Below are 26,150 nucleotides of genomic sequence, written 5' to 3'. Positions count from 1 at the left end.
AGCCTACATGCTTTTTAAAATGTAATTTCTTATTGTAGCCACTTGATTTTAGAAAAAAACGTACTCGTTACCTTCCCTTATCTGTGTATTTAAGGTATCAGTCAATTAGGTATGTGATGATTTCTCTGAAGACATAAATATTTAAGGTTCTGTAGAGCAATGTTAGTTTGTCTTAGGTAACTATTTTAGTTAGCATTAAAAAAAAACATTTCGGCTGATCTCTTTGGTCATATACTTTTTATCTCTCTGAAACCTTGTTAGAGCTAGTTGGGTCTTTAAAAATAATGTGAACCCAGTTCAAAAGTAGTTAGTTAGATAAGCAAATATATAGCAAGTTATGAATTTAAATTTAAAATATTACCTGGGTACTTTTAGAAAACAAATGTGGTTCTTAAAGAAATGTGGTCACTATACGTAAGATGAAACACAGCTGGCAGCCCTTAGGCATTAAGGCCTTACGTTAGAATATCGTGTAAGGACTATGGTGAGAGGGGGGCTGCTGAGTTTCTTACTAGCATTTTCAGACCCCTGATAACCAATGTAGAATTAAATAGTTTTACTGAATTATGCATTTTCCATGGTCACATTTGTGACTCTAGAAAATGTCTGAAAAAAATAGAAGGAAAGTTTAGACTCTTTTTTTACTATGAACAAACAGTTTTAAATTAGTGGAATTTTCCACTGTTTTACATAGTAAATGTTTGCAGGTTTGACCCCTAGCAAAGTACCAAGAAATTAATGTGGCTTTTATTAATACCTTTAAACATGGATAATAAAATTAGAAGAATAAAGATCTAGTAAATAACACACATTACTAGGAAAAAATTTACATGTAGTGTTCCTTTATTAAAGTGTTTAGAAGGATGGAGTTTTAAAAGATTATCTGTTTTCTATATGAATAGTATCTTAATGTGACCATTTGCATACAAGGATGATTCATGTATCTATGTATGCGTGTATTTATTTATCAATCATCAGATATATAGGGCTTGGTATGTGCACATTTAAACAAGTGGCCAGCTCACCTCCTGGGGATAGAATGGCTGCCAGCAGCCAGAAAGCCTGCATGCTTCCTCATGTGTGTCTTCATGGAGTGAGAGGAGAGCTTATAATCTCAAAACCGTCTAGCAAAACTCCTCAGCTTCTCTGGCTTCTAGTTTACCCCTGAACCAAGCCCTGTGGCCAGGTTAACGCCATGCCCTGACTGACCTAGATCAGCTGTGCTCCATCCCTGGGGGTGGAGTCAGCTCTGCCCAAACAGCATCACTGCCACTACTGGTGAGAAAAGAGTATTGTGTACTACAAAATACTCTCAATGCTGTTGGTAGGAAACTTGCTACCCTAATGCATGACAGGGATGGAAAACAACTGATCATAAGAACAGACTTTTAAATAAAGTAAGAAACGACCATGGGAAGTTCAGACATCCTGATATAAACCCTTATTTGGTTTTGGATTGCTTTCATGGGAAATAATCATGCTCTCATGCAAATTATCCCATGGGTTTATTATTTTTTTCATCTCTTTTTTTAAGAAAACGTATTCTTATATTGAAACCCATTGTAAATATTCATGAAATTTTAAAAAATATTATCTAATAATAAAATTAATTATAACTCAAAGACTGCTTTATTTCCTTAAAAAATTAAACCTTAACTCTAAGGGGAAAAGTCTCCTAAGAAGTCAGCTTAGATTATCAACTATTTATCATTGCACTTGTAATTTAAGATTGGCCTAATTAAAAGAAATGATTAAAGAAGTAAAAGACTAAGTAAGTCTAGAGAAGCCTTTTTGAAAATAACACTAAAATTATATTATATTATTATCATATCAATTCCCTGGAATGTTGCAAAGGCTAACAAAATTATAATTTCTAGCCCCATAAACCAGTGACAAATTCTGGAAAAAAGTGAAAATTAAAAAGTATATTTTAATACATGTATATTTTAATCTGCAAAGATCATGAATATTTATGTTAAGATTCACTCATTCAACATTATTGAGAGACATTCAATGTATGATATAACGTGCTTGGTGCTGGGGATTTCACAGACTAGTGAGGAAGGCATCAGTACACATACATACATACACACCTATGCCTGAAAAACAACATGGGAAACGATTATAAAGGGAAGTGTCTACAAAGCGCTATGGGAACCAAGGGGAAGGGTTAAATTCCTTCTTGGATAGAGAAGGAAGTAGAGAGGGGGCATTTCTGAAAACGATAGGAAACAAAAACAAAATGAATAAGCCCTTTCATTGGCAAAATCAGTACAGTTGTAAAACAAGTGTGGACATTTATGCAAGTTTTTATTAGTTGAACTAAAAATTATTCTGTTGGGATGCAATTATGAATGTATAATGAAAGGGAGGAAACTTTCGATATACCTATGTTAGTTAATTTAGTAGTTTCCAGGAATAATTGTCACATATAAGGTGTTTATTTTATATTTACTGTAGGAAAAGAAAAGGTCAGAAAGAAGAGACTATTTTTAAGTAATAGAGACATAGTGATGCTTTGTTGTATTTTCCAAGATTCCTCTTAAAAGAAAAAAAAAAAATCACAAAACTCTGGAGTACATTTTCCAGCAGAGCTCTCAGCTCTTCCTGGGCTCCAGAACTAGAACTAATCTCCTGAGATGGTTGCCAGCCCTGCCGCATGGAGAGTGAATGACGGTAGTCTTTTGCAAGCCTGTGAGTCTCTGCTTCATGTACATATCTACAGATTCTTCTTTTTTGTCTTTCCAGACTGAACTCTATTGATGTGAAGTATCAGATGTGGAAACTAGGAGTCGTTTTCACTGACAATGTAAGCCAACTTCATTACCACAAAGTAAAACGCACTCTGATTAGATGAGTTTGTTGGGCTTCAGTGGCTGGAAAGATGGCTATTTAAGAAAGCTACTTAAATATCAGTTTGTTTAATACTGACCACATCTGAGAAAGACCCACAGAAATATATGATTAATCAGCCCATATCTCATTCCATTTTCAGTAGCTGAAAGGTTAAAATGAAAATATATTTACATGAGAAAAAGAAATGGAGATGCAAATTCGTGTGTATTTTCATTCAGATTTTAGTTGAGCAATCGCATTCTTCAAAATTTTTATAGACGTTAGAAAGTTCTAAATAAATTTTTAAAAGTTTTTTTTAACATTAATTGCGATCCACTTGTTTCTGCCAAATAAAGTGCATTAAATTACTGTGCTCTTTTTCTTGATGGATCCTTCTTTTATCAAAGAGCATAAGAGCCTCTGAGTTAGGCATGGGACCCACGTATATATCCAAATATTATGGAAAAAAAAATCACCCGTGACTAAAAGCCACCAGCTGTCAAGGCAGAGAATCACATTATACTACCTCGTTGGCTCAACAGCATGACATTTTTGATTCTTAGAGATTCCAGTTTAAATAACTGTTACCGTCAATTGTTTTTGTGCTACCATTTGCTGGCTATGGGAAGTTGCTAGAGAGAATCATGAAACGTGGCTGAATAGATGGACTACAATTTTTGCTGTTAGATCTCAGCCCATCCCCTCATTACTGCTTCTTAATTCTTTCACCGTCTTCTCACAGCCCCTACAGAAAGGATCGTAAGAAGCTCCCCTAAGGCCTTCTGCTGTTCTTGCTGCCGTGCTTTCTTCCTTGGACATCTCATTTAGTCTCAAAATCTCACTCTAATTTTAGCACTTTTATAGTGAACCTTAGTTCCATTCTCCTAAAGACCTGTGACAGCCCTCCCCCAAATACTCCTGCCTCTATCCCCACCCCGCCTCAACCAGCCGTGGGCCCAGAACTCTGGGTACCTTAGAGAACCCTCTGGAGAGCTCAAAATCAAGTCTTGAAGTATCTTTTAGGACTGTCAACTGTTAGTAAGGTGTCTTGCAGCTAACTTCTCGCCTAGCAATAGAAGCAACTCCCCTGAGTAAAAAGGAGGCCACCCCAACTCAGCCACATGTGGCAACATCTGGGGACACTCTTGGTTGTCGTGACTGGAGCGGGGGAGCGCTACTACCGGCAGCTAGTGAGTAGAGACCAGGATGCTGCTAGCTAACCATCCTGCTATGCGCCGGATAGAATCCACCACCAAGGGTTATCTGGCCCAAACTGTCAATAGTTGACATTAGTCAGTTGCTGTTGAGTAGTAAGTCAATACATTTTTCTCTGTGGGAGGATAAGTAAAAAGAGCCACTCCGATATAAAGGAGAGAATGGCACTGAACCTTGCAGAACAGCTAAAGCAAAATAAAATACACAAACAAACTGATGTAACTGATTGAAATTATATAAATCTTCAGTCTAAGAAGATAAAGTCAGTGGAGTGGTTATCATAGAATGAGAGCAGAGTAGTTTTTGACAAGAGTATGTATTCTATTTTCTGAGATTATTTTCTCTCATTTTGTCTTAATAGTCCTTCCTCTACCTTGCCTGGTATATGGCCATGTCCGTTCTCGGGCACTATAACAACTTTTTTTTTGCCGCTCATCTTCTTGACATTGCTATGGGATTCAAGACGTTAAGAACCATCTTGTCATCAGTCACACACAATGGCAAACAGGTAAAAGTTTTTGTTTTCCTCCCCCTGCAAAAACTGAAAAAGCAACAAATATTCTAACAGAAGTTAACACCAAACCTCAAATGACAGTGTACAGTTTTAAAGACTTTTGTGAAGAGAGGATCTGTACTTTTTCTCCTACAGACCAGGCAGATTTGTAGTTTGAGAGCCCCTAGACCTACATTCACGTCTTGGCTTGATGGATAAGCTGTGTGACCTTGGATAAATTATTTAGTGATCTTTTAAATCTCAACTCCCTCATTTTGTAAAATGAGTACAATAAAAGTACCTACCTTATAGGGGTTTTGTGAAAATTAAACAAAAACAGAAATGTGGAGGTCTTAGCACAGGCTCCAGCACATTAAACACTCAGGAAGATAGTTATTATTTTGTTCCTGATACGACATCTGCTGTATCTGATACTGTGGCTTAAACCAAAATATGTTGCAACGTCCTAACACACTAGTTACATTAGTAGTAAAACCTGAGATGCTACATTCTTAATTCAACATCGTATTTTAAAACTGGATGTTCATGGGCTCTTTTCTCCACGTTTAAATTGCGCAAAAGGAATAATAATGTTTCACACTTGACAAGGTCATGCTTACTTGGAGAAAAGCTGGCTTAATTCCAGATAATCAGCTTACGCTCTAAAACAACCCATTTGTAATGTTAAAACTTTCATTATTAATAAACTTATCAATTCATTCTCTATTTGTCAAGTGTCCAGTGGGAGGTAACACACTCTATGTTAGTTATTTAGAATAACAGAGTCCTTCTTTTCCAGAAGTTTATAATCCAGTGTATTTTAAAATCAGTGCCCTTCCCAAAACCTTGAACTGTGTCCATGGTTAAATTCACATTATCATGACCTTCAGTTTTCTAAATTTCAGCACGATGTTCTTATATATGTCACTCTAGTTTCTGAATACGAGTATGATATGCATGGCACGTCATGAGTCCGGTGACAAAAAGTGTACTATGCATATTCATCGGTCAATTAAGTAAATTGGTTTTGAGCTCCCAGTATGTTCGAAGAACTGGAGATGCGAAATCTGTGGAGTATTTTCACACAAAAAGTCTGGCACTACTCTCAATTTCTAAACTTTTATTTCTAAACTTTATTCCTTCTCTTTTTGAGGTATCAAACTTTCATTTGCAAAGATATATGGAGCTTAAATAGCCCTTATAGGTAAAACACGCAGAAATCTACAGTGGCCTTACACTTAATTTATAGAAGTGAATTAAGCCCTCTATTAAGACAACATGTGTTTTTCCAGATAATTATGAAGTGATTTTTAAAAGACTTAATATATGCTGCCACAGTTAAGAACACCAGGGGTATGTTGTAATCAGAGGAAGTAGACATAAAAAATAATGCATTTTAGTGTGTTTAGAACTTCTGTGATAGAACCAGAAATATATTCTTACCACCTTGGTGAAAGTCATATTTAAAAAATATACATATTCATATACAAATTCTATGTATATTCATATATATACATATTCTATAAAATATATGTTTATATATACATACATATATATGCATATATATACATGTATGTAAAGTATAGTTTGGAATTAAAGAAAGATTACATAGAGCTGAAGAAAGACCTTTCAAACTCTGACTTTTATTATTTATTTATACGTTGAGAAAATTAGCCTTCAAAATAGTGTTATTTATTAGCTATTAAAGTGTCTTTCCCTTTGATCATTGGTTTATGTTAACAAAGCCAGACTTCTTAGTTTTATTTATTTTTTTAATATTTATGATACACATTATTAACAGTCGTGCATTTCCAGATGTTAGAAACAATTCCTATTTAGTTTTAGGACGTGACTGAAAGAAAACGTGATTTACAACCCCTCTTACTATCATAACAAAAATGAGAGAGTTTTTGTTAGGAATGTAAATTATTTAAAGGGACTAGAACTTATAAAAAGAGAGAATGTATTTAATGTAGTATCTACTACCAAATATTTAGATGATAGAAAAATGAACATATTAAGCTGCTTATTATTATTAATACCAATTTGGATATGAAACTAAATCAGAGTTTTATTCATATTCTAGTTATAGTATGCATTTATTAGCCAATTAAGTAGTCAAGTTTTACATAAAATAAACTGGCAACTTGATAAAATATAGAAACTATGAAAATAGATTTCCCCACTGGGGGGATAAGAAAGGTATGAGGCGTGGATTCCATTAGCTTTTAGTCAGTAAATCCACTGACTTATATTTCTAATATATGTTCAATGTCACATTGCTTTCCAGCTTGTACTAACCGTTGGCTTATTAGCTGTTGTCGTATACCTATATACTGTCGTGGCATTCAATTTTTTCCGAAAATTCTACAATAAAAGTGAAGATGGCGATACACCGGACATGAAATGTGATGACATGCTAACGGTAAGTTCATACACTTTGATCTCCTATGAATGAAAAAAGTTCTCCTGCTTCTTCAACCCAAGGAATTGTGTAGTTATTCTTTAACAGTGAAAAACAGAAAATAGTGTACACAGGAAAAAGTTGTGTGGCTTTTTAAAGAATTGATGATTTTCATTTTTTGTGGAACATGAAGGACTGTTTCTGCCAATTTTGCACATCTACTGCATCAGCCTGATAATTAGTAGAATCTTGAGTAAAGTCCTTAGAACTGGAAGGATTAATGTAAACACTTTAGCCTGTTGTTCATATATTCTAGGACAGCAGGTAAAAATTGTTTCCTTGTAGAAGGTTTAGGTATTTGTTCACCTTAATGACTTGAACTGAAATTACTGAAGTCCAAAAATATCTCTTTTATATTGAGTATCCTGGGTTAAATTACCCTTTTAGTCTTGGTTTTAAAATCAACAGATGTTAAAGATTTCGTATCGCTTTATCACTCTTCTATAACCTGCATCTCTAATATGACAAATCAGAAATTACCATATATGAGACGCTAGACTGGGAAGGGGAAAATTTAGACAAAATATTTAACCTCTAGCTGGAAAGAGATGAATCCTTCAGTGAGCTCCAAATTGAGATACCTACCCAGTTGGGGGCTGGTGTAAAAAGAGATGATGGACATCATGATGCTAAAATTGCTCTAGAAAAAATAAACATCTCAAAGGAGTAGTGACAAAGACCTACTAATATTATAAAGACTAGTAATTAAGACAGTTTTTGTCCTAGAGAATGACAGATCAATGGAATACAGTCTAGAAAGAGATTCAGATAGATACACATGGAAATTAAAAGTATGATAAAAGTGGCCTTAGAAATTATGAAATGAAAAATAATTCAATAAATGGTATTGGTACCATGAACATGCTGTTAGGAGGAAACTGCTAAAAGTGGATGCCAACCAAGTTCTTTACATCAAAATAAATTCCAAATGAAATAAATCTTCCAGTGAAAAAAGAAAGAGAAAAATGAAAGTTAGGATTTGACTTGTGAAATAAATAATAACAATTTTTTTTCATAGATTTATTTATTTATTTATTTATTGCTTGCTTGCTTGCTTGCTTGCTTGCTGTGTTGGGTCTTCGTTGCTGCGCACAGGCTTTCTTTAGTTGCAGCGAGCGGGGGCTGCTCTTCGTTGCAATGCGTGGGCTTCTCATCGCGGTGGCCTCTCTTGTTGCGGAGCACGGGCTCTAGGCGCGCGGGCTTCAATAGTTGTGGTGCGTGGGCTCTAGAGCGCAGGCTAAGTAGTTGTGGCACACGGGCTTAGTTGCTCTGCAGCATGTGGGATCTTCCTGGACCAGGGCTCGAACCCGTGTCCCCTCCATTGGCAGGCAGATTCTTAACCACTGCACCACCAGGGAAGCCCCATAACAACAATTTTTTAATGGGGAAAAGGTCTTTCTGAACATGACATAAAACCTAGGGTCCATGTAAGCATAAAAGATTACTTTAAAAGGGAATAACTATAAGGAAAATCTTAAATGCGGATGACAAGCTAGCAAAAATATACTGAACACTATAACAAAGGGCCAGTTTCTTTAATTTACAAAGTCTTTGTCACAACTGAGAGAAGAAATAACAAGCCAAGAAAAATAAATAAGCAAATTATATGACTAGACAATTCACTATAAAATAAGTTGAATCAGCTTATAAATATGGAAAAGATGCTCAGCCTCTATCATATTGATACTTTAAAAAGTGCAAATGAAAACAATCAGTTGCCACCTTTACCTATCAGGTTTGCAAAATATTAAAGTTTGTTAATACCCAGAGTTACTGAATTGATTGAAAAACTGGCACCTTCATGAACACTGTTGGGAATTTAAAATAACACAACAATTTGAGAGAAATTTTATAATATCTATTGAATTTTTAGGTGTACTTACCCTTTGACTTGTCAGTTCTATTGCTAGTAACTGACCTGTTTATTCACAAATATGCCTCGCTATATTCAAGGATATTAGCTGCTATAACAAATTGAAAATAATATAAATTATCATCTATAGAGTCTTGATTAAATAAATTATGGTAAATCCATATAATGGAAAATATGTAGCTTTTTAAAATAGTAGAGAAATCTGTACATGCTGATATGGAAAAGATGTACAAATTATACTTAAGTGGGAAAAAAAAGATCAAAAGGATCCTAACTGTACAAGATGATACACACACATATGCTAGAATGTATATAATAGGTATGCTAGAATACACATACTGTTTTTCTGGAAGAATACATAAGAAACTGTTAACAAGAGTTCGTACAGGAAGTAGGACCACAAGTCAAGGAGAGAGAAAACTTGTGCGCCGGGAGACTGACGGGTCACTAGTAGTAACCTCCACCAGAGTCGCTAACGGGGGACACTTTGCCACCCCCCTCGCTGCTTCCCCACATCCCTACCGTACCATTCCAGGCCCAGTGAGGAAGGTACTTTAGAGATCCTTCACCTCCTCTTCTGTGTGCTGCCTTTAATACCACCTTGTCTCTCTGTCCCATGGCCCTGAAGACTTGGGGGAGCGGCTGGCCAGATGCAGGGAGGAGAGCAGAGGGCTGGAGGAGGCAACAAGGCACAGAGGAGGGTCAGTGAGGACTAACGGTAGGCACTTGTGCCTGCACTGACTCCGGGGAGATGCATTTATATTCCAGGAGAATCACCCCAATGGGTCTAAATCTCAAAATTCACCAGCCTCAGGTCAGAAAGTTGTCCTGCAGTCGTTCATTCCCAGAGGGTGTGATGTTCAGTGAACCGCTCACGATTGGTGGAAAGTAGGGAGGGTTTCAGATGGGGATGTGCAGTGGCCTGGGTTACACGGTGGGAACAACGTGTGACTTGCATTCGCCTCTCCTACCACAGTAGGACCCCCCCCAAAATATCCTGGTCTCTCACTCTCACATCATGAGTCGTATCTGACCCTGTTCAAGTTGCCCTAACAGTATTCTTATATGACTACCTTTTGCATCTTGCTCTCAGGACGTTTCCACTGCTTTTGTTAATTTTGTCAATGGATTTATTATGAGAAGAATCCGTGCGTTATTTGAACAAGAGGTGGGTTAGGAAGACCACTGCCTTTACCTGGTTGATTTTACCCAATGACAGGGAAATGTATAAAGAAGATAGAGAAGCTTGCCTCACTTTAGGATGACGAAATTGGCTTCTTGATGTTTTCATCTGTGGGCTTGGGACTGAGCTACAGCCAGGATTTTGTTCAGTTTCAGGAGTCTCTGTCTGTATGGGTGAGACTGCCTCTGACCAGCTCTGTTGTAGGTATTTCTGTCTCTACAAATAACAATGAACAGATCTTGCCTTTGGCTGAGCTGAGGTTGGAGGCATCTTAAGTTTGCATCTTAGGTGTTTCTTTCTTGAAAAAGAAAACTCAGTTCCAGGATACAAACTACACCTCGGCTCCTACCTCTTTCATAATTAGGCACCGCTGTCCATCAGTCGAACCAGACAGGAGTCTGCGTGCTTTTGCACAGTCCATTTCCAGCTGATCTTAACAACTACTGTGTCAGAGGCCACATTACCTAGGTTAACCTTTCAATTTTAGATCTAAAAACCCCTTTTAATTTGCCTCTTACTAATGCTTGTGCAGGGAGGTTTTGAAGAAGCCACAGCCACTTAAAATGTAAGTAATTACTGACAGTACTGTTCATGAAAAGTGGAGGCTTAGTAAAACCAAACAGCTAGCAAGACAGAATTATGGAGTAGCAGGTGGTCAGATTTCATTGTTTTAATTTCCCAAAGAGAATCCTTTCTTTATGCCAGTCTCCTTAGCATTTCTTTTTCAAAGAGTGAGGTCTAGTATTCTCATCTGAGATAGGTTTTCCTCACTCACGTCGTATTTTATTGCTGTCATCCTGAGTTCCCATCGCATTTGTTGTTTCAGGTTGTTTCTTCGGGTCTCAGAGAACATTGTAGGTTTTACAGGGGACGTAATTCACCCGCCAGTGTTTCGTAACTTACAGCAGGTGGCACTGTAGCTGCAGTTTTGCAGAGTCAGTGATGATCTTTCTTTACTTACTTATTTATTTGGAATCACAGTGTTTTGAGCCAGAGAATCTAATTAAACCAGCCATAACCTGATAGGATTTGAACCTGTTCACCAAGAGTGTAGGAGAAGAAATTGAAAGGTAATCTAAAGTTCTAAAGTCCAGGGCAAAAAGCTGATTGCAACTAGAGAGCCAGGGAGGCTGACGTGGCATATATAAGAGCATTCATCTCAAAAGGAGTGGTTTTCAGCCTCAAATGCCCAGAGGAATCACCAGGAAAACTCTCTGTAAATCCACAGATCTTCAAGACCAACCCCAGATCCCTTGAGTCAGAAACTGTAGGAAAGGTATCAAGACCTGTGTATTTTGGAAACAGCTTTCCAGGTGGTTGAGCTAAAAAGTATACTCCTAGGGAAGTAACCTGCTTAAGTAGTTGTTCTAAAGTACTTATTTTACCCTATCTTCTCAACGAATAATCTGTTTTCTCTCTTTCTCTTTTTCTCTCCCTGTGTCTGTTTCTCTCCCGACACCTACCTTTTTTTTGGCCAAGGTGAAGATCTTATAAGGATCTTCACCAGTCCACTAGAAACTGTTACTCTTCAGTGTCCCCTAAAGGCAACAAAAACAATGATTAACCGCAGAATGTATCAGTTTAGGAGCTGGATGGGGGGAAAGTCACAGAATATTAAATCTTGAGAATTAGCAACTGCCCTGTCCCCATTTCTGTAGCACCAGGCACCTTCCTCCCTCATTACTCAGGTTCTCTGAAGAAAGCAGTGTAACTTTTTGCTGCCCAGCATTGCTCCTCCAGCTCTTATTATCAGGTTGAATCTGATTCTCTGAAAAGGAAGGTAGATGAAAGGACTTCCCTTTTCAGGCGCAGAATGGTAATCTGACAGCCTGCCGCCTCCTGTGACTGGCTGGTCACCACATTTCCTCCTACTCCACCACAGCAGCCATGGCCCTGCTATTTCGGTGAGAATTTCTGATAATGAAGGAGAAGGTTGGGAAAATCAATATCAAAATCCCACTGGTGAACTGTGCATTTTATTCTTTTTCACTTTGGTATCTTATTAAGCCTAACTAAGCACATCCACAAAACTCTACCTCTCTTTTCACAGCATGACCATATTTCATTTTAATGAAATACGGTGGAACCCCCTCCTCAAAATTCTTAGTGCTATCATAGAATGAAGGCAAGCAGTGAGATGCAGATGTTGCCAAGAGAGGCCAAGTGGCTGACGAGAGATCTAAAAAGAAGGAGACATTTACTTTGGTAATTTAGCCTCATTCCATGGTCTTGTTTTCAACTTTAATGTCTAGAAAGTAAAAGTGAATCATTTGCCTGAGGACAGACTCACATTAACCAGACTCCTAAGAGTCGGATGTATCAGTCAGAATACCAACATTCCACTCATTAAAAGTTCAAGCAACAAGTTGATAGTCTCTTCTCTATAGAAAAACTCTATGTGGGGAGCCAAATTATAATCCAGAAGTCTTGGTCCGCAGGAATGAGCAAGAGGAATTAGCTAGACCATCTTAGTCACATACATGTCAAATAAGCGGGCTTGGAGACCTAGGGCATTCCAGGACCTGCACAGGGAACTGCAGTGATCCACTGTTGGCCCACTATGGCTATTAGTGTGGGGAGTCAAAGGGCCAGAATTTGACATGGAGAAATGCCAGACCACAGCCAGGTAGATTGTCCAAGTTAAGTCGCCAGCCGAAGGGGGCAGGGGGAGGATTATAAACAAAGCTAAGAATGGGAAAGCCAGGAAAGGATGGCCTATGTTAGTTCACTAAGTAAAGAGTAGGCAGCTGCAATAATAATTCTATTTCCTGTAGCCACAGTTAATCACATGTGCGGGCAGATTTGGAGAAAAACATATAACCCCCAATTTTTTCTTAATAAAAATAAGAAATGCATGTGGTAAAAACTAATTCCAACAGTATGCAAGAATATACAGGGAAAGTAAAACTTTCTCTACCCACAGATCCACCATTAACAGTTTCAAGCACTGTTCTAGACAAACAGTGCTAAGAAATTAATGCCATGTCCTGAGGGCTTTTTTTAAATGTCTTCAAATTTTTATTTCTAAAGATTGATTCAGTAGGTGGTACCAGGAATCCAGAATGTTTAAGCCTCGAGGAAATGTGAATGCAGGATTAAGTTTAGGCACCATTGGTCTCATCAGGCTGTCTGTAAAACAGGACTCTCCTGGCCTCTCTGTAAGAGAGACCCCCTTCCCTGGGCTCCAGAACAGTTCTGGGGTGATGCTCTTTGCTTATTGCATCCCAGACTGACCAACCTCTTTTCTGAGTGACCCAATCTTTTTTTCTTTTTAATTTTATTGAAGTATAGTTGATTCACAATGTTGCATTAATTTTTGCTGTACAGCAAAGTGATTCCGGTTATACATATGTATATATTCTTTTTGTATTCTTTTCCATTACGGTTTATCACAGGATATTGAATATAGTTCCCTGTGCTGTACAGTAGGACCTTGTTGTTTATCCATCCTATATATAATAGTTTGCATCTGCTAATCCCAAACTAATCCATCCCTCCTCCAACTCCCCCAGCCTTGGCAACCACAAGTCTGTTCTCTGTGTCTGTGAGTGTGTTTCTGTTTTGTAGATATGTTCATTAGTGTCATATTTTAGATTCCACATATAATTGATATCATATGGTATTTGTCTTTCTCTTTCTGACTTACTTAGCTTAGTATGACAATCTCTAGTTGCATCCATATTGCTGCAAATGGCATTATCTCATTCTTTTTATGGCTGAGTAATATTCCATTGTGTGTGTGTGTGTGTGTGTGTGTGTGTGTGTGTGTACCACATCTTCTTTATCCATCCGTCAATGGACCTTTAGGTTATTTCCATGTCTTGGCTATTGTAAATAGTGCTGCAGTGAACATGGGGATGCATGTATCTGTACGAATTACAGTTTTGTCTGGGTATATGCTCAGGAGTGGAATTGCTGGATCATGTGGCAACTCTAATTTTAGTTTTTTTAAGGAGCCTCCATACTGTTCTCCATAACGGTTGTACAAATTTACATTCCCACCAACAGTGTAGGAGGGTTCCCTTTTCTCCACACCCTCTCCAGCATTTGTTATTTGTATTGATAGATTTTTTTAATGATGGCTATTCTGACCGGTGTGAGGTGGTACCCTATTGTAGTTTTGGTATGCATTTCTCTAATAATTAGTGATGATGAGCATCTTTGGAGAAATGTCTATTTAGGTCTTCTGCCCATTTTTCGATAGGGTGGTTTGTTTTTTCCTTATTGAATTGTACGAGCTGTTTGTATATTTTGGAAATTAAGCCCTTATCAGTCACATGATTTGCAAATATTTTCTGCCAGTCCATAGGCTGTCTTTTTGTTTTGCTCATGGTTTCCTTTGCTGCGCAAAAGCTTATAAGCTTGATTAGATGCCATTCGTTTATTTTTGCTTTCACTTCTATTGCCTAAGTGACCCAACCTTTATTTAATTCTGTTCATTAAATTCCAGGCGTCTGACTTAGATGCAGAATACAAAAAGTTTCCTATCAGTAATTAGCTGTTGAACTCTGAGCATTTTGGTGTCATCTTGCTGCCTATTCTTTGCCTGAACTTTATGCTCTTTAAAATGACCTGAGAATCTGAGGTCTGTTTGAGCCGTTCTCCATGAGAACAGCTGACCAGTCATAACTTTTCACTCCTCGGTCATCCCACAAGTGATTTTTGAGTACCTATCATGTGCTGGACATTGTTTAGGCACTGATGACAGAGTAGTAACCCAAGTAATTCTTCTTATAATGGGACTAATTCTAGTGGAGTGAGAGAGATCATAAAACATCAAATGAAAAATAAGTTGGAGATACAAGTCTGGAATTCAGGAAAGAGACCCAAGGTGTAAACAGAAATTTTTTGAAGTAATTAGCACAGATGATATTTAAGCATGAAACTGGAAAAGTTCCCCAAGGGAGTGTCCTAAAAGAAACGAAAAGTCAGAGAACCCAATCCTGGGCATTAGTTCATGAAGAGATAGGGAGATGAGGAAGAACCAGCCAAGGGAGCTGAGAAGGAATGACCAGAAATGTAGCAGAAAACCAGAGGAGTGTGGTGTCTCAGTGAGTGAAGATGCTGTTTTGAGGTCTTTGCCCCGTTCATTAGGGTTACAGCAGACAGTGTTTTTTGTTTTGCATTGATGGGTGACATCAGCTGGGTAAACGGAAGTGTCTTGAACAGTCTGAGGAGGCCTCATGGAAGGAGGATTATTCACTGAGGCTCTGAAGGATGAGTAGGTTCTAATGGGATACAAATGGGAAAGAATATTGCAATGCAAGGTAAGGAGAATATGCAGGCAAAGATCTAGAATCAGGAATATTGTATTTGGAGGAGGCATGGGTAGAGGAGAGGGCAGTGCTTGGGAGCAGTAAAAGATCAACTTAGAGAGGGGAAGTATGGCTAAATCAGAGGGCCTGGAATGGAGAGTGTGGACTTATCCTAAATAAAGATAAAACCCTAGATGCTTAATCCAGTGGTCCTGATGTTGCCACCCCAGAGGACACTTGGCAATGTCTGCAGACATTTTTGATTGTCTGTGGGGTGGGGCGCTACTGGCATCTAGTGAGTAGAGGCCAGAGATCCTTCTAACAAACATATGCTACAGTGCGTAAGACAGACCTCACAACAAAGAATTATCTGGCCTAAAATGTTAACGGATTTGAGGCTGAGAAACCCTACCCCAAAGTGCTTTACTGCACCCCTCTTTTTTGGCAATGGACACTTGCAGCTGTACATGTTGTTGGTTGCTTTAAAGTTTCAGAGTTTAAACAATGAGCTGCTATTTCTTCCCTGCCTCTCTCATTTTTCTTTACTCTAGACATTAAAGTTAAAAAATTTTCACATTATATTCCAATGTGATAGATGAGAGGATGGTAAGTGTTAAGTTTGGTTTTTTCCTCACTTAATTTCTAACATTCCATCCAGTTATACCATGGACTTTTACTTCCCCATTCCTTTGTCTGTTATGCTCACAAAAAACTGAACAGTGCAATTAAATATAGTTTTGTGGCCCTTACTGTGATCTTAATAGGATAATAACCTTATGGCTGATGCTAGTGAGGTATTTTTCATTTTCTGCAAAGTATGACAGCAGGTGCTAAGCAGAGTAGGCAGCACCGAGTTTTGTTTAAAAGACAGCAGAATGTAAGAGCCAAGTGTTTGCATCACAATTACAGATACTGAAACAAAAAGAGGTGATGTAGAAGGCAAAGATGCTCATCATTTCCACAGTGAAGATTAGGAACAAGAGAGATAATCTTAGGTGTGTTGAGTATAAAAATGGGCAGTGGTCCTCCGGGAAGTGAAGCCATCATTCCTCTCTTTTCCAGTGCTATATGTTCCACATGTATGTCGGGGTACGTGCCGGAGGGGGTATCGGTGATGAAATCGAAGACCCAGCCGGCGATGAATATGAGATCTATCGAATCATCTTTGACATCACCTTCTTCTTCTTTGTAATTGTCATTCTCTTGGCCATAATACAAGGTAAGCATCATCCTCAAGAAGATCTAGAATTTGACCTACATATTGTTGATGCTAACATTAAACACAGGGTAAGAATGTCAGGTGTTTCCTAGAAAAGCCAAATGGAACTCTTCCGCTCAGTGTTTCTTCACTGGAAATCTGTAGAGGGAAAAACAAAGAAGCAGGGGACCCTGCTCTAGCGGGGAGATGGATACAGGTTTCTTTGGCCTCCTTTCAAATAACAGAACGGGAAGAGCACTTTCCTGGGTCTGATTTCCTGCCCTGCCGCTGATGACCTTTACAACTAGTGGTGGGTGAGCCATTTAGCCTCTTTGGGTCTATCACATGGAAATTATATAAAGCTCTAAACCATGGGTTATTGAAAAGATTTCTTTAAAAATGATGTCTGTTCCGTGTGCCCTGGGAGCAGAATGTTGTTCTTCACATTTGAAGGAACTGAGCCATAGTAAGTCTAAGTAATTTGGCTGACGTGTACAGCTGAAAAGTGTCAGGGTTGGAATCCAAACGCACAGGGTCTGGACCCAGAGCCGTCACGTGCAACCACCGTGCCATGTTGACCCATTCGATCTTCCTTTTACTCCAAGGGAACTTGGAGCGGGTGGTTTTTTCCTCTCCTTTTATTCCAAGGTAACTTTTTTTTCCCTCAGAAAAATCACTCATGTTGTCTTCTTCTGCTTACACATTTATCCTAGCTTGAATTAAATGTCTATAAATGGGACATTATCCTCTAAATTCCACAGGCAAAAAAATGATGATAACCCTTTTTTCAGTGAAGTACAGGAATGCGTTTAAAGGATTCACAACCCTTCCTTTATGTCTTTATTGAGTGTAACAATAATGTGTTTAGAAGGGGGCATAAGTCATATAAAACACTTGGAAGAAAACGTGCAGCCCGGCAAGTCACAGGAGAAAAGGGAACAAGGCAGCAGGAAGCCGTTAGTTGCTGATTGCTACAGTTAATAACGTTACGGAAAGTTTATTGATGACGAACTCGTGAAAAAAATGATTTGAGGCGAATTCCTTACAGTTAATATGGGCATGTTTGATTTGCAAATTAGCACTTGAAAATCTCATTAGTGGCATTTTCTGTACTTTATGACCATAAATCTCCATTGCTCCTTCTTGGCGTGAAGCAGGTAGTAACATACCAGTTGCTGATGCCAAGGTAACCCAAGGTTTTTCCTGCTGTCCCTTCAGTTTTAAACCCCTTTTCAGGCAGTATGTATGTGCCCTGGGAACTGCATGTCTGTCTGCCCCCCAAAGAGAGAACGCTGCTGCCCTCGTAGGAGTATCCAGTGCGCGCTCACATCTTCTGCCAAGCTCCGAGCGTCTCCCAGTGTCACGGTCCCGTTCCTTGGGAGGCTTAGCCCGGGGGCTGTGAATTTCATCATCCTTCTCTGGTTGATTGATAGATTAAATCCCGTCTTTACTGAACACTAGGTTTAATTATCGATGCTTTTGGGGAACTAAGAGACCAACAAGAACAGGTCAAAGAAGACATGGAGGTGAGTCTCTCCGTTTCTGACTCTGCGTTTCTGTTGTTGTGGACACTGCCTGTCCCCACTGTCTTTTATCAAAGAATGACGGCTATGGGAGCAGGGGGAGGGACATGAACAATGCATGGCTTCACTGGCCTGTTTTCGATTCAGGCAATACACAGAGTTGAGCACTGTTGCTAGGCTGTGTGGTGGGCGCCAGGTACATACAAACAGTAGCGTGGCGCCATCTGCCCCTCCAGGAGGGGGAGACCATTCATTCAAAGTGGTGGATCCGCTGACAAATAAGTAGACAGGACATCATGAGCAGTGTGGTGAGCCCTTTATAGGAGGAAACCCTGAGTGCCGGGGTCTCTGGGGCTGGTGTCTAATTTCCTCTTGTATGATCAGGGGCGTACTTAAAAGAAGGGATGCCCAAGCTGAGGCCTGAAGATTGCAGAGGTGTGGATTTGAGAGAGAGAGAGAGAGCGCGCAGGCCAGTTCAGGCCACCTCCCCACCCCGAAGTGCCCCACCATGCCCATCACCAGGGGTGCCATTCACATTGGATGCTGTGAAAACGTCACCGCCTGACGTTCTATATACCAAGACTCTGATTTTAAGGAATTTGATGTGCAGATTTTTTTTCTTGGAAGCATAACTGGTTCAGGATGAAGCATTACTTTCTAGTAATGGGGCTGGAGAAGAAGGCCAGCTAATTAAGAGCCTAATCATGCATTTGAGAAATTTACAGTGTAACTTGCAGGCTGGGAAACAAGAAAAGGGTTTTAAGCGGGGCAGTGAGGTGATCAGATTTTACATTTTAAAAAGATTGATAACCATGGATTAAAATAGGGGGAGTGAGCTCGACACTGGCACACCCAGGGACAGGGAAGCAGCTGTCAGCATTTTCTAGGTAGGAGATGATGCAGGAGCCAAATGGATTCAAGCAGTACTTTGGCATGAAAAGAACTTGGTGACTGGCCAGATGCAGAGGATGAAGAGTTTGGAGCAAGCGGGGATGTTACTGAGGTTCCGTCCAGCATGAGCCTCTAGCAAGAAGCATGGTGGCTCAGTTACACACACACAGTGACCGAGAGAGGTAACAAAGAGGAAGGGCAGTTTCCTGGGGAAAGCTGTTAAGTGGGAACCTGTTTAGTTAAGAGACACTGAATGGTGTACAAGACTGGATGCTGAATGCAGCCTTTCTGCTGTCGGCAGCTGTTGATCAGTAAGGCAGGGAGAATTATAAATTACCTTAATCATCTTGATTCTAGGCTCTCGCATCTAGGGCATCATAAACATGCCTCTGACGGTATGAAACAGCTTCTAATTTGCAGGGAAGATGAGCATCTGGAGCCACATGAGGACAATAATTATTGAATTCATTTGAGTTGATACATAGGAGATGCTAATGATAAAAATGGAAGGCCTGCTTCTCCCTGGGTTTTGGGTACCAGGCCTGCAGATGGCAGACCTAGCGGGCGAAGAGAGAGATGGATGGGATGGGAGGGAAGCGGAGAGAGCAGGTGTCCTGTTTCTAGAGCGGACTGTCATCCCAGTACATGTCTGTTGGTTGTGTGTGTGCCTAGCATGATGCCTGGCATGTGGCGGACCTTCTCTGAACCGTTGATTCAACACCTCACAGCTTGGTATTTGGTTTGGTCCTCCCCAGATGGGAGGCATTTGTGCCTCCCCCCTCCACCAGCTTGGTCATCAGACTTGGCTAGGATAGATACCAAGTTTGTGGTTTCAGTTGAGGACACATTCAGTCCTACCTAGATAATTTGAGCCAGTGTAATGAACAAGAGTGATCACCAAGCGTGGGCGTGCTCACTTAGGCTAGAGAAAAGAAGACATTGCTTTTCGGTCATCATCATCTTGTTCTCTTCCTTCTGCCTCTGTTACTTCTTGCTGTTGGTTCCTATGTCGTTTAAACCCCACCGCAAGATGTAGTGGTGGCAACAGTTAAATTGATACTCTGGTGCTTGGCACAGTCTTATGGGATGATCTTTTATGTAGACCGAATAATCCAAGTAGCTGCCCCTGAGTGGTGAGTTGTGTTTTCCTTTTGTTTTGCTTTCTGAACTCTGACCTTTGAATACTGCCTTTGTCTTCTAGACCAAGTGCTTCATCTGTGGGATAGGCAATGATTACTTCGACACTGTGCCCCATGGCTTTGAAACCCACACTTTACAGGAACACAACTTGGCCAATTATCTGTGAGTGTGCCTGACTCGGACTCCCCTGCCTCTCCTGATACCCAGGCATCCCCCACCTTAGCAAGCTGGGGAAACAGGACAGAGAGCCCCTCTCTTTACCATTGGCTTCAGGCTTCTTATAGCTCTTGGAGGGAAAGACCCACAGCTAGTGGTTCTTTTTCCTCGAGTAGGTTGACTTAGGAAAGGAAGTTGCAGCCCTCCACGTGAACAATACCTTCTAGAACATGAAATGAAAAGGTGGAAAGGATGAGCAGAATATATACCAAGCCTCTCAGAGAGCTTTGGCCGTGTTTGCCATTTCAAACAGGAATGTTCCAGCTGCTCCCTAGAGATATGTGAATCTTCATTTTTCTTTTCTGAAGAACCACAGACCTCTTTAGGCACCCCTGGAAACAGTTAAATGTTGCATTTTTTTTAATACATAGAAATCTGGCTCTTACTTGAGACTAGCCAAAACTGTACTTCAGTACAATATTATTTCTTAATCCGTTTCTAACCTGATTTTAATATCTAACAGAAAAGATATAGAGTAGCATTGTAGCAATTTAAAAAAAAAGTGGGTTTTGGAATTCACAAGTGTGTGATATTAGACAAGTTATTGAACCTTTTTAATTCTCGGTTTTGCAAATGAGGATTGCAATTCCTGCTCCATGAGTGAATGTGGAAACAGTTGCAGGCAGGGTCTGGCACTGAGCCTGGTATAAAGCAGCTCCCAAGAGGTATAACTTGATCTGTGAACACATTATAGCTCCTTTGAAAAAAATATTTTAAAAGCTGATTAAGCTGTTGGTCCCCATGGCATTTTTTTTTTTTTTTTGGCCCTGCAGGTTTGACCCATTTATTTTCTCTGCCATGAAGAGTTAGTCCATAGCAGAACCAGAAGTATCTGTTTATGCTGATATTTCCATACAATCCATTTCTGATTACTCTCTCTGTATCTGTAGGTTTTTTCTGATGTATCTCATAAACAAAGATGAAACAGAGCACACAGGACAGGTAGGTAAACAGGGACCATACATCATCTAAAAGAAATGATAAAAGAATCTCTGCATTTTGGAATAAATGTGTACATTAAACATAAATATTGGAATTACTTTCAGATATTAGTCATGGTATCTTAGTATAAAATTCCTGTTATCCTGGATGAGTATGCAAAGATTGCTGTAGTAGAAAAAGTAAAATTAGAATTGCACATTTATTAGCTGAAAATGCTGAGTTTGGGTTTTGATAATTATAATATACTTGATTGCTTAATCAGATAGCAGATGATTTCAAATGAACTTCATTCAGTAGTATTACAGTCATTTAAAAATAATTGCATATCCTGGGACAAGATGGCAGAGTAGAAGGACCTTGAGCTCACCTCCACTCAGGAGCACACCAAAATCACAACTGAATGCTAAACAAACATTGATAAAAAAGACTGGAACCTACTAAAGAAAGATATTCTACATCCAAAGACAAAGAAGAAACCACAGTGAGACAGTATAAGGGGTGCACTTGCAATATAATTAAATCCTATACCTGCCCCAGGTGGGTGACCCACACACTGGAGAATAATTAATTATATTGCGGAACTTCTCCCACAGGAGTGAGAGTTCTGAGCCCCATATCAAGCTCCCCAGCCTTGGGGTCTGACATCAGGAGGAGGACCCCCCCCCCCACCCCAGAGCACTTGACTTTGAAGCCAGCAGGGCTTGAGTGCAGGAGCTCCAAAGAACTGTGCAAAACAGAGATGCCACTCTTGGAGGGCACACACAAGGTCTTTTTGCCCCGGGACCCAGGGCAAGAGCAGTGACTTCATAGGGGCCTGGGCCAGACTTACCTGCTGGTCTTGGAGGGGCTCCTGGGGAAGCAGGTGTGGCTCACTATGGGGACAAGGACACTGGTGGATTCATTGGCCTGAGCACTCCCGGAGGCCGCCATTTTGGCACCAAGACCTGGCTCCACCCAACACCCAAACCACCAACAGGGTGGGAATGCAGACCCACCCATCAGCAGACAGGCTGCCTAAAGAAAGACTTCCTGAGTCCACAGCCACCTCTAGACACGCCCCTTACATGGCCAGCCACCAGAGGGCCAAGACCCAGCTCCACCCACCAGTGCGGAGGCACCAGTTCCTCCCACCAGGAAGCCTGCACAAGCCTCTAGACAAGCCTCACCCACCAGGGGGCAGACAGACACCAGAAGGAAGAAAACTACAATCGCCTCCAGTCTGTGGAACTGAGTCTGCAAACACAGGTCAGAAACTACCCTGGGACCACCTGGTCCCTGGCCCTTGGTGATGAGAGGGGAGTGTACTGCTGGGACACATAGGACATCCCCTACAGAGGGCCACTTCTCCAAGGTCAAGAAACGTAACTGACCTTCCACATACATAAAAATACAAATAGAAATTCAGGCAAATGAGATGGCCGAGGAATATGTTCCAGACGAAGGAACAAGATAAAACCCCAGAAGAACAACTAAGGGACATGGAGATAGGCAACCTACCTGAGAAAGAGTTGAAAGCAATGATCATAAAGATCCAAGAACTCAGGAAAAGAATGGATGCACAGAGTGAGAAGTAACAGGAAGTTTTTAACAAAGAGTTAGTTAGAAAATATAAATAACAACCAAACAATTGAACAATAAGTGAAATGAAAAATATAGTAGAAGGAATTGATAGCAGAATAAATGAGGCAGAAGAATGGATAAGTGAGCTGGAAGATAGAGTGGTGGAAATCACTGTTTCAAAACTGAATAAAGAATGAAAAGAAATGAGGACAGTTTAAGCAGCCTCTGGGACAATGTCAAAGGCACCAACATTCACATTATAGGGGTCCCAGAAGGGAGGGAGAGAGAGAAAGGGTCTGAGAAGATATTTGAAGAGATAATAGCTGAAGAATTCCCTACCATGGGAAAGGAAACAGTCACCTAAGTCCAAGAAATACAGAGAGTCTCAGGCAGGATTAACCCAAGGGGGAATACACCAAGACACACAATAATAAAATTGACAAAAATTAAAGAAAAATATTAAAAGCAACAATGGGAAAGCAACAAATAACATACAAAGGATTCCCCATAATACTATCAGTTGATTTCTCAGCAGAAACTCTGCAGGCCAGAAGGGAGTGGCATAATATATTTAAAGTGATGAAAGGGAAAAACCTACAACCATGAAGGCGCTACACAGCAAGGCTCTCATTCAGATTTGATGGAGAAATCTTTACAGACAAGCAAAAGCTAAAGAGAATTCAGCACCACCAGATCAGCTTTATAGCAAGTGCTAAAGGAACTTCTCTAGGCAGAAAGGAAAAGGTAACAACTAGAAAAAAAATTACAAAATGGGAAAGCTCACCTGCAAGGCAAACATACAGTAAAGGTAGGAAATAGTAATTGACAGTAACGCAATATTAATGGGTGATTTTAACACCCCACTTACATCAATGGACAGATCATCCAGACAGAAAATCAATAAGGAAACACAGGCCTTAAATGACACATGAGACCAGATGGACTTCATTGATATTTATAGAGCATTCCATCCGAAAGCAGCAGAATTCACATTCTTTTCAAGTACACATGTAACATTCTCTAGGATAGATCTCATGCTGGGCTAAAAAGCAAGTCTCAGTAAATGTAAGAAAACTGAAATCATATCAAGCATCCTTTGTGACCACAATGCTATGAGATTAGAAACCAATTATTATAGGAATAAAACTGTAAAACACAAAAACACATGGAGGCTAAACAATATGGTACTAAACAACCAATGAATGGATCACTGAAGAAATCAAAGAGGAAATAAAAAAAAAAAATACCTAGAAACAAATGACAATGAAAACTTGACAACCCAAAAACTATGGGATGCAGCAAAAGCAGTTCTAAGAAGGAAGTGTATAGCAATACAGTCTAACCTCAGGAAAGAAGAAAAATCTCAAACATCCTAACCTTACACCTAAAGCAACCAGAGAAAAAAGAACAAACAAAACCCAAATTTAGTAGGACAGAAATCAAGATCAGAGCAGAAATAAATGAAATAGACACAAAGGAAACAATAGCAAAGATCAATGAAACTAAAAGCTGGTTCTTTGAGAAGATAAACAAAATTGATAAACCTTTACCTGGATTCATCAAGAGAAAAAGGGAGAGAACTCAAATCAATAAAATTAGAAATGAAAAAGGAGAAGTCAGAATGGACACCACAGAAATACAAAGGATCATAAGAGACTAGTACAAGCAGCTATATGCCAGTAAAAGGGAGAACCGGGAAGAAATGGACAAATTCTTAGAAAAGTACAATATTCCAAGACTGTACCAGCAAGAAATAGAACATATGAACAGACCAGTCACAAGCAGTGATGTTGAAACTATGCTACTACCAACCAATGGATCACTGAAGAAATCAAAGGGGAAATTAAAAAATACCTAGAGACAAATGACTATGAAAACACGAGGTTCCAAAACCTATGAAATGCAGCAAAAACAGTTCTAAGAGAGAAGTGTATAGCCATGTAAACTTCATAGTTACAGCCATGTAGGCTCAAGAAACAAAAAAATAATCTCAAATAAACAACCCAACCTTACACCTAAATCAACTCAAGAAAGAACAAACCAACCTCAAAGTCAGTAGAAGGAAAACAATCAATCATAAAGATCAGAGCAGAAATAAATGAAATAGAGATAAAGGAAACAATAGAAAAGATCAATGAAACTAAAAGCTGGTTCCTTGAAAAGATAAACGAATAAACCTTTAGCCAGATTCATCAAGAAAAAAAGGGAGGGCACCCAAATCAATAAAACTAGAAATGAAAAGGAAGACGTTACGTAGGAAACCACAGGAACACAAAGGACCATAGGAGACTAATACAAGAACTATATGCTAATAAACGGACAACCTAGAAGAAATGGACAACTTCTTAGAAAGGTACAAGGAATAAACAGAAATAGGAACATACCAATTACAAGTACTAGAATTGAACCTGTGATTTAAAAACTCCCAAAAAACAAAAGTCCAGGACCAGATGGCTTCACAGCAGAATTCTACCAAACATTTAGAGAAGAGTTAACACCTATCCTGAAACTAATCCAAAAAACTGCAGAGAAACAGTTTCAAACTCATTCTATGAGGCCACCATCACCCTGATACCAAAACCAGACAAAGATACCACAAAAAAAATTACAGACCAATGTTACTGATGAACATAGACATGAAAATCCTCAACAAAACACTAGCAAACCAAATCCAACAATACATTAAAAGGATCATACACCATGACTGAGTGGGATTTATCCCAGTGATGCAAGGGTTTTTCAATATTCCCAAATCAATCAGTGTAATACACCATATTAACAAATTAAAGGATAGAGACCATATGATCATCTCAATAGATGCAGAAAAAGCTTTTGATAAACGTCAACATCCACTTATGACAAAAACACTCCAGAAAGCAGGCATAGAGGGAACCTACCTCAACATAATAAAGCCCACATATGACAAATCCACAGCTAACATCACACTCAACGGTGAAAACCTAAAAGCATTTACTCTAAGATCAGGAACAAGACAAGAAGGTCCACTCTCACCACTTTTACTCTGTGTTGTTTTGGAAGTCCTAGCCCCAGCAATCAGAGAAGAAAAAGCAATAAAAGGAATTCAAATTGGAAAAAAAGTAAAACTGTCATTGTTTGTAAACGATGGGATACTACACATAAAAAATCCTAAAGATGCTACCAGAAAACTACTAGAGTTCATCAAGGAATTCAGTAAAGTCACAGGATACAAAATTAACACACAGAAATCTGTTGCATTTCTACACACTAACAACAAATAATCAGAAAGAGAAATTAGGAAACAATCCCAATTACCTAAATGTCCATCGACAAAGGAATGGGTAAAGAAGATGTGGTACATACATACAGTGGAATATTACTCA

General features: G+C 39.4%; 1 protein-coding gene across 1 annotated transcript in view; it reads left to right on the top strand.

Moving 5' to 3' along the window:
• The window catches only part of RYR2 (ryanodine receptor 2), a 535,211-nt gene that overhangs the window by 503,117 nt on the left and 5,944 nt on the right, over positions 1-26,150 (top strand). Inside the window, exons 99-105 of the mRNA XM_068548931.1 lie at positions 2,749-2,809; positions 4,412-4,558; positions 6,834-6,968; positions 16,381-16,537; positions 17,978-18,042; positions 20,132-20,232; positions 21,177-21,228. Of these exons, the coding sequence (XP_068405032.1) occupies positions 2,749-2,809; positions 4,412-4,558; positions 6,834-6,968; positions 16,381-16,537; positions 17,978-18,042; positions 20,132-20,232; positions 21,177-21,228 (718 nt within the window). The remainder of the gene's footprint in view (positions 1-2,748; positions 2,810-4,411; positions 4,559-6,833; positions 6,969-16,380; positions 16,538-17,977; positions 18,043-20,131; positions 20,233-21,176; positions 21,229-26,150) is intronic.

Source organism: Eschrichtius robustus, chromosome 7, assembly GCF_028021215.1.
Source record: "Eschrichtius robustus isolate mEscRob2 chromosome 7, mEscRob2.pri, whole genome shotgun sequence".
Lineage (NCBI taxonomy): Eukaryota > Metazoa > Chordata > Mammalia > Artiodactyla > Eschrichtiidae > Eschrichtius > Eschrichtius robustus.
This window is presented reverse-complemented; position numbering and strand designations above follow the sequence as displayed.